Source organism: Ambystoma mexicanum, chromosome 4q, assembly GCF_040938575.1.
Source record: "Ambystoma mexicanum isolate Mex_15411 chromosome 4q, UKY_AmexF1_1, whole genome shotgun sequence".
In the NCBI taxonomy this organism is placed as follows: domain Eukaryota; kingdom Metazoa; phylum Chordata; class Amphibia; order Caudata; family Ambystomatidae; genus Ambystoma; species Ambystoma mexicanum.
This window is the reverse complement of record NC_090928.1, coordinates 1120561254-1120577135: the sequence shown is the minus strand read 5'-3', so window position 1 is coordinate 1120577135 and position 15882 is coordinate 1120561254. Positions and strand designations below refer to the sequence as shown.

Genomic DNA, 15882 nt, shown 5'->3' with positions numbered 1-15882 from the left:
ACAGGGGTATGCTTATCCTGATGGGATATTTTTCCTAAAGCCACTATATACCGGCGTGTCCACTGCAGCTGCCATAATCGCCCCAGGAGGAGGAGTGCGTGTACCCAAGTAGGGGAAAACAAATCAATGCTGTACCTCATCCAGAGAAAGAACTTTACCAAATCATTAATTAAATGAAAAACTCAGATTCTTGCAGCAAAGTACCATCATCTAAGCAAATACTACATGACACTATCACCAACCATTTCAGAAGCTAAATTATTAAACGTACAGAAATGCAGTAAGCCATTAATGCTGCAACAAGGAACGGAACTGGAGGCAAACAGCGGACAATAACCAGCCTACAAACAATTGAGTGAACCTAAGCAACAACGCCGGCTCTCTGATGAAACCCTGCCCCCTGAACATCTACAAAGATCATCCCAACTCAATGTACCCAACCAACATTCTAGAGCTCCATATGCAACCAAATCAATGAAGCATGTAAATTGTAATGTATTAGATGACTGGCATGTACATTCTAATGTATTAGCTCGCTCACAAGTCAGTTGTATGCCTAGGAGAGGCACTAAATAGGAATCTGGTATGCATCCAAGACAAACTCAAAAATCCCAGCTGAGGACATCATCTCTCGGCACTCATACATATCAGCAGCCTTTGACAACAGCACACCAACTAAAAGGTTTAAAAAAATATTTCCCAACACAACTCTACAATGCATCTTCCCAACAGACACAATAGAAACCAGCTGCCCACCCCCGATTAAAACAAATGAGCCATTACTTGTGGAATTGTCAGGAATCAAGCATCTCCTCTTCAAAATTCATATGACAACTTTAATGAAGATTATCAAATTGTATGGGCTCACCTGTATCATCTCTGCATACGACAAACCATATACAGCGACAGAAAATCTAGTACCACCCTCAGCAACTGCTTCATATAAATAAGCCAATGGATGACAGCCACCTACCTAAACTCAACTCATTAAACAGAAATAGTGAGTCTCTTCTGACACCACCCTTTAAACAAGTCCACCATGGCCTTTGGAAATGGGTAACCTTACCAACTATCTGAAGTGATCAGGAATATGAATGGACAACATACTCATACTGGAACCCCAAGTCAACACAATAATCAAAATAAGCTTTGCCATCTCCGCTACCTCTGACAAATTACGCCTTACCTCTCTTTTACACAAACAGCATTATCAAATTTTAAGAATCAACTATGCGAACATTAACTAGGCATACCAGACTACATCACAAAAAACGTTCACTGTATTCAAAACATAGCAGCTAGACCACTACTACGACAGAACATGAGGGGCTCTCACAAGCTACCTATCAAAATAGTCTGCATTGCACACAGATCCTTAAAGGTCATGGAGCAGAAATCCTTCCCAACAAAGTCTCACTACCAGCCAGATATCCAAGATCAAGAAAAAACATACTATTAGAAACCAGACGATGTTGCAGAGAAAAACAGAGGCCCCACCTTTCCCACTGTGGCGGTCAGTCTTGAATGTGCTAGTGAGGGAAATCTTCACCCTACAGGATGTTATGCTTGATCTAAAATGGCGCTGGTGCGCAATGTATTCTGGGAGTGCTCGGAGCCATGATGGATATTTACTTCATGCCGCAGTGAAAAGCTGCACACATTTTGCGGAGCGTTGCGGTGATGAGAAAAACATGCTTTCCAAACCTGGTATGCGGTCAAGGACATTTCTGCTGGGAAAGCTAACCTTGTTATGGTTTGCTACTGTTCTCCATGGAGCGTGTTTTTAGAGAAGGGAGGCACTGCGCTCCTTGGGGGGAGCTCTCGATTGACCCAGCTGGCAACCGACGGCTGTTCCTCAACTGCGCAAGTGCAATTTCCAGAAGGTTCGAGAATTGACTCCCCTTTGTGGAGTTTTTATACATGCGGAAGCCCGGAGGTGGTCAGGTGAGACTTCAGCCGGAGAATGACGCTTATGTACGGCCCTCCTGTGAGCTGTGGTGCTCTCGGACTGGCTGTTCCCGGGGTCTTCCAGCCGCTTCTGGGCGAGATGAGGAATCCTGTTACGCTCGCGGTGATGTATTTCCTTTTGAATTCTTTACTTCTTCTGTGATTTATGTCCATATTATTTTTGTGAGTTATTTCTATGTACTTCTGAGATTTGAATAAATAGCCGTATAAGAGCCGATTATCTTCTAAGAGTGTGTGGCTGCGAGTTATTGAGTCTGTCTACGTTCAAAGTATTTGCTCTGTAATTGCATTGGTGATTTATGTTTGTTCCGTGCACTTTGGGCAGAGCAATACACAGGGCCACATAAAATTCAGGAAATACCCCACCCAAAAAAAAAACTAGCTTTTCAGTGCATGACAGAAGGTGTAACCTACACTCAATAAGCATCAGAAACATCACCTCACAAAAGATCTACTTTCGCACGCAGACAGAACTTAAGGGAATCCAATGATGCTCCTGAACGTCTGCTTAGAACTATGCATGGCAATAATGGAAAGAGCTACAGAGGCTCGGGATTGTGAAGTTAACATATAGACTAAAGAATGAAAAGGTGGATTGTCACACAGGACAGGAAAATGGATACTACATAACCCTACGACAATAAAATGGGAAATCTTGAAAGAATTCATTGGAAGTGGGTTCAAAAATATGTGCAGTGTATCAAATGAGGAGATCCCTATCGAGCATTTCCAACTACTATTTTATGTCTGTGCAAGGTGAAGAACTGTTTCCACTCACTCACTAAAAGGGTAAGGCAACCTTCCCCACCTCAAGCTCTAAACTTCCAACGTGCCCAACTGGTGGTCACTGACAGTGCGAGTTACTTTAAAGCATTGTGCACAGTGAAAAACAATGCCAAAATACTTCAGGGTGCAAAATGAAACGCAGTAAGCTACAAGCCAGGTATTAATCTCACTCGCAACAAATCATCCAAAGTGCCAAGCAGCACTTGCATGAATAACATATTTGATTTAGAATGTGTATTACGCACTTCCCGCAGGAGAACTAAGCTATCTAGACGCAGATCTAAAATACAGTACATTGAACCATCTAATAACCATTCAGGATGATCTCACTCGAACAAAAAAGTTGAGCTGTTTTCTAATATAGTCAGGAATTCCATCTTCCGTAGGTAAGGTGGTAGGCACTTCCATGCACGAGGGCCAGCAACTGAAAACCTATCCCCCAGTGAACAAATCTGGAGATAGTGACCACCAGTTGATTTTGTATCATAGACCGCAGGGATCTTGGATTTTAGCAGTTAGGCAGTAAGAGGGTGCAAGGCCGTGTACACATGTAAAGACCAAACACAGAAGCTTGAACTGGATCTGTCGATGACCAGAAGCCAGTGGAGTTACTTCCTAAATTCAGAAACTGACTTTTTCCATGGGAGAGAAAAAAAACTGGACGTACTGCTGCATCTCATGCCACTGCAGCTGATATTTAGGACATTCTTCCAGGAAGACATTGCAATAGTCCAGCCTGGCATTGACAAGAGAGCCAACAACCGTCACTCGATCCCCGTCTAGGATGAGAGGAAGAAGTGGTTTCAGCATTTTCAGATGGAAATAAACTGATTTGACCATCTGATTAACATGCCAATTGTACCCCAGATCTGACTGGCAGAAGCACCCTAGGTTCTTAACCGACTCCATATATTTTGAGATATTGCCAAATATCGAGGGGCACTGAACCTTTGTACAGTTTGGAGAATAGAATGTGATATAAAAAAAAAAAAAGAAGAGCAGCAATCGTGAACAGTGGATTTTTATAGACATGGAAAAAGAAATAGGTACTGTTTTCTAAACGAAAATAAAATGCTCTAACACTGGGGTGAGAAACTGTGCACTAGTCATCACATTCCTTAACAGCCCCTAAACAGGTGGACATTTTTCCAGATCTTTTGAGGTTTTCATAAAACGTTAATAAAAAATTGTGAGAAGTCAACAAAGGATTTCAATCACTGGAGGTTTCAAAATCTTTAGCCCGTTTGTGTTATTCATCTTACTGTTTTAGGGTCACATGAGGTGGCTTTTCCACAAATCAAAATGTTAAATTGTACTATCAGACTGACTTTTTTATAGCGACAATGGTAGCCGATTCACTTTAAAACATCCGCTACCCCCTCAAATGTGATCTATCATAGCACCCGTGTCGTTTGTGCATTTGCCTGCCATAATACGAACTTATTTCTATGCAGGCATAATATGCTTGAATTGGGGGGGGGGGGGGGTCCATGGCAAAGGATACACAAATGGTGGACCTCATGTTACGTCAATAGCTGGCAATATAGCAAACTGCATTGTTATTAAAAATGTAACGAAACTGAAAACTGCTTTGTCCTCATATCAGTCTTAACATTGTTTTTAAAGTGACCTTTTGTCCAAGAGGTACCCAACAATGTTGTAAACTCGTGCCTGCCTTATCTTTTCCTTATCAGGAACGACAAGAAAAAGTAAACTCCACTGAGGTAAAGCAGAGAACAGAAACTATTTAATGTGCAGTGGGTGTGGTTTATTTTCCATGAAGTGCGCAATTCCTCACTGCCAGTGAAGACAATTAACTTGTATTTGACGAGTCACAACCACACAAAGCAGCCCGCTACCGTGTACATCCGAGTTATCCAAACGGACAAGATAAGGTTGCTCTCAATCAACACATTATCTGCACCGATTATGGAATCCTTAGTGCCGTGTTAGAGGTAACACAAGGGGGGAAGGATTGTCAAAGAAGAGATGCACCTGTCAGAAGATTAAGTCTGGGTGCGAATTCCTGTGTGAAACAGTTATCTGGGTATCTATGCGAGGGAAACCACGAAGGTGTTTAAGGGCCAATATGTTTGAATAATTATGAAGAAAATTCAGATTGTTGTTGCGGAACATTTGGTGCTATTTTTGAGACACGTGGAGATTAGTTTATTTAGTATAATCTTCCCGTCTGACTTCCAGGAAAATCACGCGAGGAAGATTACACTGTTGCTTAGCTGTCAAGCCTTGATTGCATTCCAAGACACAACATGATGCTTTTAACCACTGGAGCCACTAGAGAGGGTAGCACTAAATTTACGCGTGGCCCCCAGTTTGTTGAATAATCCCACCAAACCACAGCATAGGTGCCCATTTATTAACTGTTATTCGCGTTTTGCACCTAGCAATACTAATGATGTCCCCAAACACCGGAAGAAGCACTGTCCCGAGATCATCGCACATACGCCCATCCTTTCCATTTCATCGTCAGCGCAAGCTCTTGTTTACTGAACCCCTCCCCCTGTCCCATGTTCTAATCGCGACCCGTGTCCCCGGTGCCTTGTCTGTAATCCCTGGTCTCTGACTCCTCCCGTTTTCGCACGTCAAGGCCCCTCCCTGGTTCTACACATGAGCTGCCCCCCGCGCCCGGTCTCGCACCTGCTTTGGCCCTACGGCCGGGCACGATGACCCCTTCCAGCTTGTTGTCTTCGGCGGCCATGGGGTGGGGGGAGGGTCAGTGGGGGCCGCCGCAACCCCACCGTCTCGTCTCCATCCTCCTACCGCGGCCGTGCGCAGCGCCGGAAGCGGAAGTGACGGTATCACGTCAACACACCCATTACGGCCAGTTACTTTTTTGTAAAAGGAAACTTTATCAAAAATATGCTATGTACATTGAGTAAATGGTAATGTATACAATATACAAAGGATTCTAATCTGAACATAAACACTGCCGTCAAGGGATGGGATTTATTCATACCTACCACCAGCTTTTTATGAACAATACGATTTTAACATTGAAACTTGCCCTCAGAGTATTTTTTTAAATTTTCCAGTTGAGGCACATTGGACATTGAGCAGCAACTGGGAGGGAGATTTTGTTTCTTCCAAAATCGAGAGAATACCATTTTTCCCATTCAAGTGCAATGTTGCTGGGTTTATTGTAGGAGGGAGAAAGTAAAAAATAGCAATATTGTTTATTACAAAAATCAGGAGTCTACCGCTTAAATCGGTAGTGTTGCATGTAACGCTCTCAACCATTTGAGTCGCAAAAGCGGGTGAAAACACCCGATTTTGTTTTTGGCGGGTGAGAGGCCCATTGAAATGAATGCGCCTGCAGGAGGCTTGGCGGGTGAGTCCACTCTTTACAAGGCGGGTGACACCCGCCAAAAGCGTGTGAGTTGAGAGCTATGCAATGTAACCCCCTGGAGGGAGACATGGTTTCTCCCAGTGTGTGTGTGTGTGTGTGTGTCTTGGTCACATGGTCCCCCATGTGACCAAGTTAATAAAAAAGTACGAGATGCTTCCGGCTCGTCAGTCAAGACCAAACTGACTCCGGTGTCGTTCATGTTCTGCGCCATGCTAGCGCCAGACCGCACGCTGTAGGCCCGAGGACGGGGCCCAGCTCAAGGATGGTGCCCCTGCTGGGCAACGCTGTCCAAGGGTGATCCCAAGGCCATGTGACCATGGCTACTGGTGCGACCCCGGCCTGAGTGCCCCCAGAGCCGGGGCCGCTGTGTGCTTGGTGCACCCAGCCACGTGGGCCGCTCCGGTGATCCGGAATGGGTGGGGTGACCCCCACCCATACATCCGTGACGTGAGCGCCGCACTGAGGAAGCCCGTCGGGTGATCCCGACATGCTTATGGGGCCTGCCCGGTGCTCAGGGCAGACCCCCCAACAATGGCGACGAAGGGAAGGGGCCCCGCGTGCCCCGAAGGATGGTGTGGGGCTGCCCTCCCCCTGCAGGAGGCAAGCAGCATCCGCAGCATGGGGGCAGGTGGTGGAGTCTGCTGGAAAAGGGGGCCGCTGAACAGCTGAGGCAGCCACGAGCGGCTTCGGCCGCAGCACTGAAGGAGTGCTGGGGCCGCCAAACAGCTGAGGCGGCTCCCATGGAGAGTGGATCTGCGTTCTTTCCCCCAGGGGAGAGGGAACATGCTGGCGGCTGCGCCGCAACGCGGAGGTGCTGCCCCTCCCCCACCATGGAGGTCCTCTGCCGCAACAACGGAGCGAAAGTGGCACGCGGTGTCGGCTGCAAAGAGGAATCAGTGCCCCTCCCCCACCCGCAAGCCGCGGAAACGAAGAGCGGCAAACATCACCGCAAGGAAAAACAATGATGCGGGCCCAAATCCAACTGGGCCCACAAAGGCAACAAGGATGGTGATGCTGCCAGGGCTTATATGACGCCTGGGAGGATATCGAGGTTCGAGAATGCAGGTCGGCAAGCATACCCTAAGTGCGACGAAGAGAACGCAGGCATGGTGCATATGTTTTGGTTTTGCCGGATCATAGAGAGGTTCTGGAGGGGTATAAAGGAGAAACTAGAAGGAAGAGGGGTCAAGATAGTAGTGGACACGGTATGGGCCTGCCTGCTGGGGGGGTTCCCCAGACCACGGAAACTCAGGCATGTAAGCAAACTAAGGGACCTGGCTTATGTGCTTGCGAAGAGAAGGATTGCCATGGGATGGAAGTCAGGCCATGTTCCGAGGATAGAGGTGTGGTGGAAAGACTTGCAAAAGTGGGCAGAAGCCGAAACCATAGTATGGCAAGAGGCGTGCAGCAACGGGGGGGAGGAGGAGAATGAGTCCCTGATGGCCTGGAAATCACTGATAGCCGGATTGTTTGGGTCATTAGAAGACCCGACTGAACCTGCTGAGGAGGAGACCGAACCACAGGGTGTGGAATCTGATGACTCAAGGTGATAGACTCGCAAGGGGGGGGTGGGGTAGTGGGAGTAGTGGTTTGGGAACTTAAAAAGTGTAATGGAACTGTTGAACATGCACTGTTTTGTTTGGTTTTATTGTTTGTTTAAAAATTGATAAAAACTTAAAAAAAGAAAAAATAAAAAAAAAGGATGGTGCTGCTGCCCACCCCTGTGTGATGGAGGGGCGGCGTCGGCCGCAACGAGATGACCAGCGCCCCCCTAGCCGCAGCAAGTTGAAGCTGTCCCCTCCCCCACTGAAGCGGCCTACACGCGGCCTCTGCCGCGGAGAGGGGAACAGCCTGACCCCCAGAGTAGGAGGTTCACCACAGCGTTGGCCGTGATGGGGGCCCGCACCGCAAGGGTGTGCCTGCTTCGAGGAGCAGGACAGGAAGCTGAAGTAAGTGAGGGTCGCCGAACAGTTTGAGGCAGCCCCGGCCTAAGAGCCGCGCAGGGGTCACCCAACGGCGTGGTGGCCCCCCCATTGGGAGGCGGGCCCATCACCACCAGGGCCCGCTATTAAAGACATGTGCTCCGGTGCGGAGGAAAAAAAATAAAAATACCCCAAGTGGGAAACGTGCCCCGAGGCAGCCCTGATCAAACAAAGGAAAGGGGTGTGGCCTAAGCAACCCAGGCCTGCGGCAGTGAAAAGAAAACATAACACGCTACACAAAAGTTGTGAGGCAGCCACCGAGCAACAAATAAAAAGGGGCACACCATGAGTACCCTGCCACACAGCAGGTGTCCAGCCCACATTGTTATCAAGGAGTGTGTCGGTTAGGAGAAAACAATGCCTGCACCACCTCCTCCTTCTGCCATCCTGGGGATGCGAGGCCAGGATCAAGCAGGGTGGGGGGACACCCAATGCACAGGTGTGCAGCAAGGCAGGGGCACCTGGTAGAGCGTTGGCTGATCGCCCTGGGGGGCCCCTAGCAGCAAGGGAGATGACCTGGCTAACAGCCCTACAACCAGCCCTGTCAGCTTGGGGACACAAGAGGATGACCCATCAGTTCACTCCTCGTAGAGCTCCTCGATGTCACCAGGTGGACCCAGGCAGAGGAGCGACTCCATAAGGAGTTTGGGTGCGCCCCGACACCCTGTCACCAGGATTGCCTCTCCAGCAGCCCCACAAGAGGAGGGGAAGCGAAAGGAGTGGCTGGTCAGCCGGCCCCTGCAACTTTGAGCCTACCGACCCACCCCATCGAGATACATGGCCCCTGGTGCCCCCAGATGTAGTCCTACCGGCCGTTGAACACTGAACTGTCCTTAAAGGTTGCCAAAGGAAGTCGAACTGTTACCTCCACCAGACTGTGGACTTGGCCGATGTGGCTCCTGGGCCTCCCCAGGTGCGGCTTTGCCGGCCTCCGTAACTGTGGTGACTGTCCGAAATGAACACCGGAGACATCCCCATGAAGACGGGGAGCCGGCAGAGGTGGACAATGTTGAGTGGTGAACGCCCGGGTATCATGAATGTTTTATTTGGTGCCAGGATTCCTCAGTGGTGCCGTTCAGTGATATGAGACCCACTCACTCAGGTTAATAAAGGTGCATGTGTGTGGGAGTTATGGCTTGTAGAGTTAGTGTGTGATGTGATATGTGTGTGTGTGTGTGTGTCTGTGTCTGTCTTGGTCACATGGTCCCCATGTGACCAAGTTAATAAAAAGTACGAGTTGCTTCCGGCTCGTCAGTCAAGACCAAACTGACTCCAGTGTCGTTCATGTTCTGCGCCATGCTGGCGCCACACCGCACGCTGTAGGCCCGAGGACGGTACCCAGCTCGAGGATGGTACGCCGTCCCTGGTGCGACCCCGTGCCCGGCCCCTGTGCACCTCCGGTGAACAGGTGAGGTGAACCCCACCCATAAATCCACAGCGTGAGCGCTGCACAGAGGAAGTCCGTTGGGTGATCCCAACGCAGTGTGAGCGCTGCACTGAGCAAAGGAAACCCGTCGGGTGATCCCGACATGGGGTTTGCAGGGGATGGGTGGCTGTACTGAGGAAACCCGCCGGGTGATCCTGACATGGGGTTTGCAGGGGATGGGTGGCTCCGGTCATTAAAATAGGAATTTTATTTTTACAAAACTTTCAGAATTTTGATGTTGGAGGATTGGCTCAAACCCCCAAACCTTTCAGGTACAAGTCACAATGCTTACTGACTGTGCCACAGAGACTGGTTTATAAGTGAGTGTACAGCAAGCCATGTTATATCAATTAGAGCAAACGCCTGTTTTGAATTAACATGCCAAGATTCAAACAAAACTACACAAATGAGATCATATACAGATTATAGAGAGAAGTGCTGGAAATATGATTGGGTGGTGGTTGAGTGTGCGTGTTGGGGGAGGGGCGGTAATTGGTGGGCTGCAATGGGGTAGTCCCTCTTTTATGTCATTGGTCGTCCCGGTTTTTCGTTTTGGAAATCTGGTCACCCTACATTATCGTCTAGCTCTAATGAATGTATTTAATTTGAGAGATTCATGCCCCGTTATGTTCCAGTATGTTCCGAGCCAGATCGTCGTCCATGCAAGGCAGCATGAGCAGGTGCATAGCTCTCAACCTTTTGTGTCCCAAAGGCAGGTGAAAACTGTCAATTTTGTTTTTGATGGGGGAGAGCCCACGTTAGTATATTGTGTGTAGTATGTAAGGCATAGCTCTCCACCTCCCGAGTCCATAGGGCGGGTGGAAATACATAAATTCGTTTTGCGTGTAGGTGTGAATGAATCCAACAAAGTGAATAGTGTACAGATAAGGAGCTTGGCAGGTGAGTGAGCACTTTCCCCAACGGGTGATGTCCGGCAAAAGCTTGTGAGTTGAGAGGTATGTAAAGCATACATAGCAACATTTTGGTTCCCCTAGGAGTCAGATTATTTTAGGCGGATAAATTGGGAAGGTTGGCATGTATAGGTAAGGGGTTTGGCGGATGAGTGAATTAACATGCTAGGTGACTAGTGTGCGAGTTCAGCAGTATTCCGGTGGCATCATGCATTACTGTTGTTATTGTTATTGTTATTGTTATTTTGCACTTATATAGCGCCTTATATACCATTGGTATGGTCTGAAGGCGCTTGTAGGTTGAACGCCCTTGGGAACCGAAGTTCAGATCAGTAGAGAGAGTAGGGAGAGTCAAAAGGTGCGTGTGAGCACCGGGTATGTGTGCAGCTCGTGCGGTACTCGTGTAATAGCTGCTTCTTAGCGGTAGGTGTGGTGGTTGAGAGATCAGGAGAATGTGTTCGTTCTGGCAGGATTTATCCGGAACGGATGTGGCTGCGTTAGGCCTGAGGAAAACGCCTGGCTGGGGGTGTGGAACCAGCAGTGATTACATAGAATGATGTGGAGTAAGCGGCGGAATGTTGGTATGAGAACAGTTATACCGAATGGTGTCATAGTATCTCTGTGTTCTAGTTGAGTGGTGATGTAAGGAGAGAGTAAGCGTGGTGGTGTGGTATGATCGGTTATATGCTCTTTCACTGAGCACACTTCTAATTGCAACTTTCCCAGAGAGGGTACTGGGCGCACTTCTAAATACAGTTTTCCACAGAGAGGCTATTGGGCACACTTCTAGATTCAGTTTACTAGAGGCTATTGGGCACACTTATAAATGAAACTTTCCAGAGTGTCTATAGGATACAGTTCTATAGTCAACTTTCACAGATGCTATTGGGGACACTTCTAAATTCAACTTCACAGAGTGACTATTGGGAACACTTCTAAATTCAACTTCACAGAGCGACTATTGGGAACACTTCTAAATTCAACTTTACAGAGCGTCTATTGGATACACTTCTATAATCAACTTTTACAGAGGGTATTGGTTGCACTTCTAAATGCAACCTTCACAGCGATGCTATTGGGCGCAATTCTAAATTCAATTTTCTACGTAGTGGATTCTGGGCGTACTATTAAGTCAACTTTCAGAGAGGCTTTTCCAGAGAGGGTGTTGGGAACACTTCTAAATTCAATTTAATAGAGAGACTATTGGGCACACTTCTAAATGTTGGTAAAATAAAGGAGTCCCCAGGCAGTTTCCGACTGAACCACATTCTCACTTACTGAGCTACGCTACTGTATTTAGCACTTAGAAAACTGGCATTTAGATGGGACTCGCCTACCCTCCCGACCTGCCTAGTCACTGGGTTTTACAAACTTCTCTGGGAAAGAACATGCAGTCTCTGGGATTTCCGGCAGTCCCAGCAACTCTCTTCCCACGCCTCGATGTAATTAGCTACAAATAGACCGCTAGTGGCAAATCACATTAAAGGCATGGTCTAGTAAACATTTTTATTGTCCCAACGGGTCGGCCATGTTTTTTTAAGCCTAAGTGGCTCGATTTTAGAAAACTTTCCTATGGACCTTACCCGAGTTTTCGTCCATTAAACGCACGCGAAAACAAGCACCAGGGAGCCGCCATTTTCTGATAATCCTATCTTTTCCCCGATCGCCCTGGCTGACCTGCTTTTGCGGCACTAAATCAATTCCCCCGCCCCTGAGCCTGTCATCAGCAGACTCGTACCGCCCATTTCCCAATGCCAAAGCACGTCTCGTGTCAACATTCGCTGCGCTTCAGCTAATGACGTGTCGCCATGGAAATGGTAGGACGCCTCTCTCCTCAATAAGTATAAACAGACCGTTTCACAACACACAGCAGCCGATTTTCGATTCCATTCCTTTCTCTGTGTTACTTAGAGTATTCTGTGACTCGTTTCAGTGCTCTGGTCAGCTACCTTCGCCGCTTGTAGCCCGTGTGAACAGATACCAGTACCACCGCTATCAATTATTTTAGTTTGTTTAACACACAATGGCTACAATAATGCCCTACATGTACGAGCCCGAGTATACCGAGGAGGAACTACTGGAAAGGGAAGCACGCGAAAACGATGGGGATTCGGACGGCAGTTGGCAGGACGAATCAACAGATGAAGAGCCTGGGCCTAGTCGAATGGACGGCGTCTCCACCTGGTGCACATGCAATCGGTGCGAGCTAATGCCAACTGAGGACGAGAACTGCTGCTGCCGAGAAAACTCGGGATGCCTGGCCTACATTTAGGAAGGCGAGCCACGACCGCAATGCATCACCGAGCTGCCAGACTTCAGGGCAGCCTGCCTCACACGGGCCGCGTTGAGAATAATGATGGTGCTTATGCACAAACTTCGAGCAACTGTTCGTCCTCGTAATCCGAGTAACGAGTAAGTATACTCTGCTTGTCATGCCACTCCTATTTCATGTTCTTCTACTATATCCAAAATTACATCTACATATCATTGTAACGCATGTAAGTCATTCAATAGTGTGCATTGTCTAGATAGCATTTGTCCATGTAAAATGCCATTAGTTACAAGAATTGTCATTGACAACAAACGTTTATTAAACTTATCTGGGTCATTTAAAAACAGTTTGTTTCATTCCTTTACAAAGGTGGTACAGGCTGGTGGCCTATCGTTCCTTTACATGGTGGCTTCACGGGAGGCTTGGACACCGCGTTCGAAGAGTGATACCCGCCTGTGCCGTTCGTGCCATTAGAGAAACGTTCCCGAGTAACAGCGGTCAGTACAGGGGATTTTCTCTCGCTGTGCTGCAACCTGACCTGTATAATCTTTAAAGTCTTGTATTTTTGTTTCATGAAAATAAGATACAAAATAAAACACCACATATATTTTAACAACGTTTGTCTCGATTTTTTAAATGAATCAAGTGTGTCTCCATTCAAGGATGGACGTCAGACATCTGTGCTCCGAATGGGTGAAGGTCTGGTTGCTGTGAAGCAGAGTGGTCACTATCTAAGCTAACATAACATATTCTCGATAATGCATGCACTAAATAACACTTGTTCAAAGTCTTTCAGTAGGTTATGTCTCTATAAAAGTCACACATATATCTATACTAACAATTACCATTGGATTATACAGGCCTTAGGGTCTTGGCCACTATAATACACCGGTTGAACTGTGGGTCTGTGCTCACAAGAATCTCCGGTATGTGGCATTTGTTATTGATAAGCAACAATATACTATCATTGATATAAAGGCGATATACTGTATATTGATATAAAGGCGGTTCGCGCCGGTGGATGCGCGCTGGCATGGAGGGCTGTGACGGGTGCAAACAGCCAAGGTGCCAAACTACATGTACACTTCAAAAGGTGTCCCACGCCAAGGGGCCATCGGTCACATGGCCTCCTCAGACCCCGTGTCTCCTGGCAGGCCTCCCCTGAGGCAGGCCGCCCCCCTGCAATCCACATAAGTGTGTCTCCATTCAGCAGTCTTCCTGTGCCTTATCTGCACGCCCCAGGGCCATCCATCCCACACCCCTCTCTATCAAATGCGGTTCGCGCCAGTGGATGCGCGCTGGCATGGGGGGCTGTGACGGGCGCAAACGGCCAAGGTGCCAAACTACATGTACACTTCAAAAGGTGTCCCACGCCAAGGGGCCATCAGTCACATGGCCTCCTCAGACCCCGTGTCTCCAGGCAGGCCTCCCCTGAGGCAGGCCGCCCCCCTGCAATCCACATAAGTGTGTCTCCATTCAGCAGTCTTCCTGTGCCTTATCTGCACGCCCCAGGGCCATCCATCCCACCCCCCTCTATCAAAGGCGGTTCACACCCGGGGATGAGCGCTGGCATGGGGGGCTGTCCGGGGCGCGAAAGGCCAAGGTGCCAAACTGCATGTACACTTCAAAAGGTGTCCCACGCCAAGGGGCCATCGGTCACATGGCCTCCTCAGACCCCGTGTCTCCAGGCAGGCCTCCCCTGAGGCCGGCCGCCCCCCTAATACCACAACATACATACGTCATACATTCACAAACACACCCCAGTTTCTAATACTTTAAAAACCACTCGATATGTCTCATGAGAACATCTTTGTACTTTGCAAGTCAACTCTTGAACGTGCTACCTGGGAACCACTGAGATCTATGCTAATTTGCTCGTCGTCGTGCTATCCGTGAACTTCTGTGACCACTTCGAGCATACCCATCAGTGCGCTACCTGTGGCCATCCACCTATTCTCCCGCAACATACTGCTCTGCTTGCTGAACCCAACTGTTTGTTGGTCAAGGTAAGGCCATGTATCCTGGTTATATTTCGCAGATTTTTAAATTTCTATCTATTTTCGAGTAGAGTACACAATAGTGCTATGTTCATTGGTCTCATTGGTATTGACTTGAGTTTCCATTGCTATGCTATCAATAGATCTATTTATTTTCATCTGTGACTATTGTGATTGAATTGCATCCTTCGGGGGTCCAGTCAATAATGTTAGCATGTTTCCTTCTCGTGCAAGACAGAACATCCAAGGGACGAGTCACATGTTCAGATTTCAGTCACATCAATTATACATTTCTGCAATTTATGCAAATACTAAGCAGCACATAATGAACTGGTATAGTTCCTGCGACCAAAACAAACCTTGCATTGATCATTGTATGATTCATTTACTTTTGTATCAAATCTTTACTCTTGAAGATTGTATAATAATGTCGATATTTACTTTTCAGATTTATCAACAATGCCTGCCTGTTCGATTAGCGGTTGCCCTTCGAAGACCCATGCGAAATCTGAAGGAACTACAATGCATGTATTCCCGAAAACTGTTGATCGAATAAGAGAATGGGTCAGACATTGCGGATATCCACTGGATGAGCTGGAAAGTAGAGTCCAACAAGTCTTAGAGGACAAGAGGGATGATCGATACCGCATCTGCAGCCGGCACTTTTCCTTGGACATGTACACAACTTCTTGGGTAACAAAGAAGAATAAACGGCGAACGACACGGAAATTGCGCGAAAACGCTATTCCCACTCTATTCGTCCACATTCCGCCACCGGTGAGTCAAGTGTCCGGATTTAGCTTTAGGCCTTGCGGTAGTGTGTAGCCGAATGGATTAATAGATATTGTAGGTGTTCTATCCCTTGTAATAATTTCGATATTGATATGAGTGTATATTTTTTTGAATAATGACATTTATCAATATATTCTTTTTCGATTTCATAACCCACAAACGCAATGTATATATATATGGGGACAGGGAACTGTGCTGTATTGAGCATTTTTCAAGTATTCTGTCGGCTTACATGGCTATTTTTAATATTGGCATTTCATTATCAATCATTAATTGACCTTTACAACTTCTTGACTATCCCTTGAATCTGAAGCAAGAACATTCTACATCCTTGACGTGATCGCAGTTATCAACCACTTCTAGCGCGTATCAGGTAATCTT

The 15882-nt window shown here is 47.4% G+C and overlaps 1 protein-coding gene across 2 annotated transcripts in view; it reads right to left on the bottom strand.

Annotated features, from left to right (window-relative positions):
* PYGO2 (pygopus family PHD finger 2) overlaps positions 1–5628 on the bottom strand; it is a 40869-nt gene extending 35241 nt beyond the window's left edge. The window contains exon 1 of one of the 2 annotated variants that reach the window (XM_069608693.1): positions 5413–5628. In XM_069608693.1, coding sequence (XP_069464794.1) covers positions 5413–5473 — 61 coding nt within the window. In that variant the 5' untranslated portion in view covers positions 5474–5628. The remainder of the gene's footprint in view (positions 1–5412) is intronic. The other variant, XM_069608692.1, reaches the window with a different exon arrangement.
* Positions 5629–15882: the final 10254 nt, after the last annotated feature.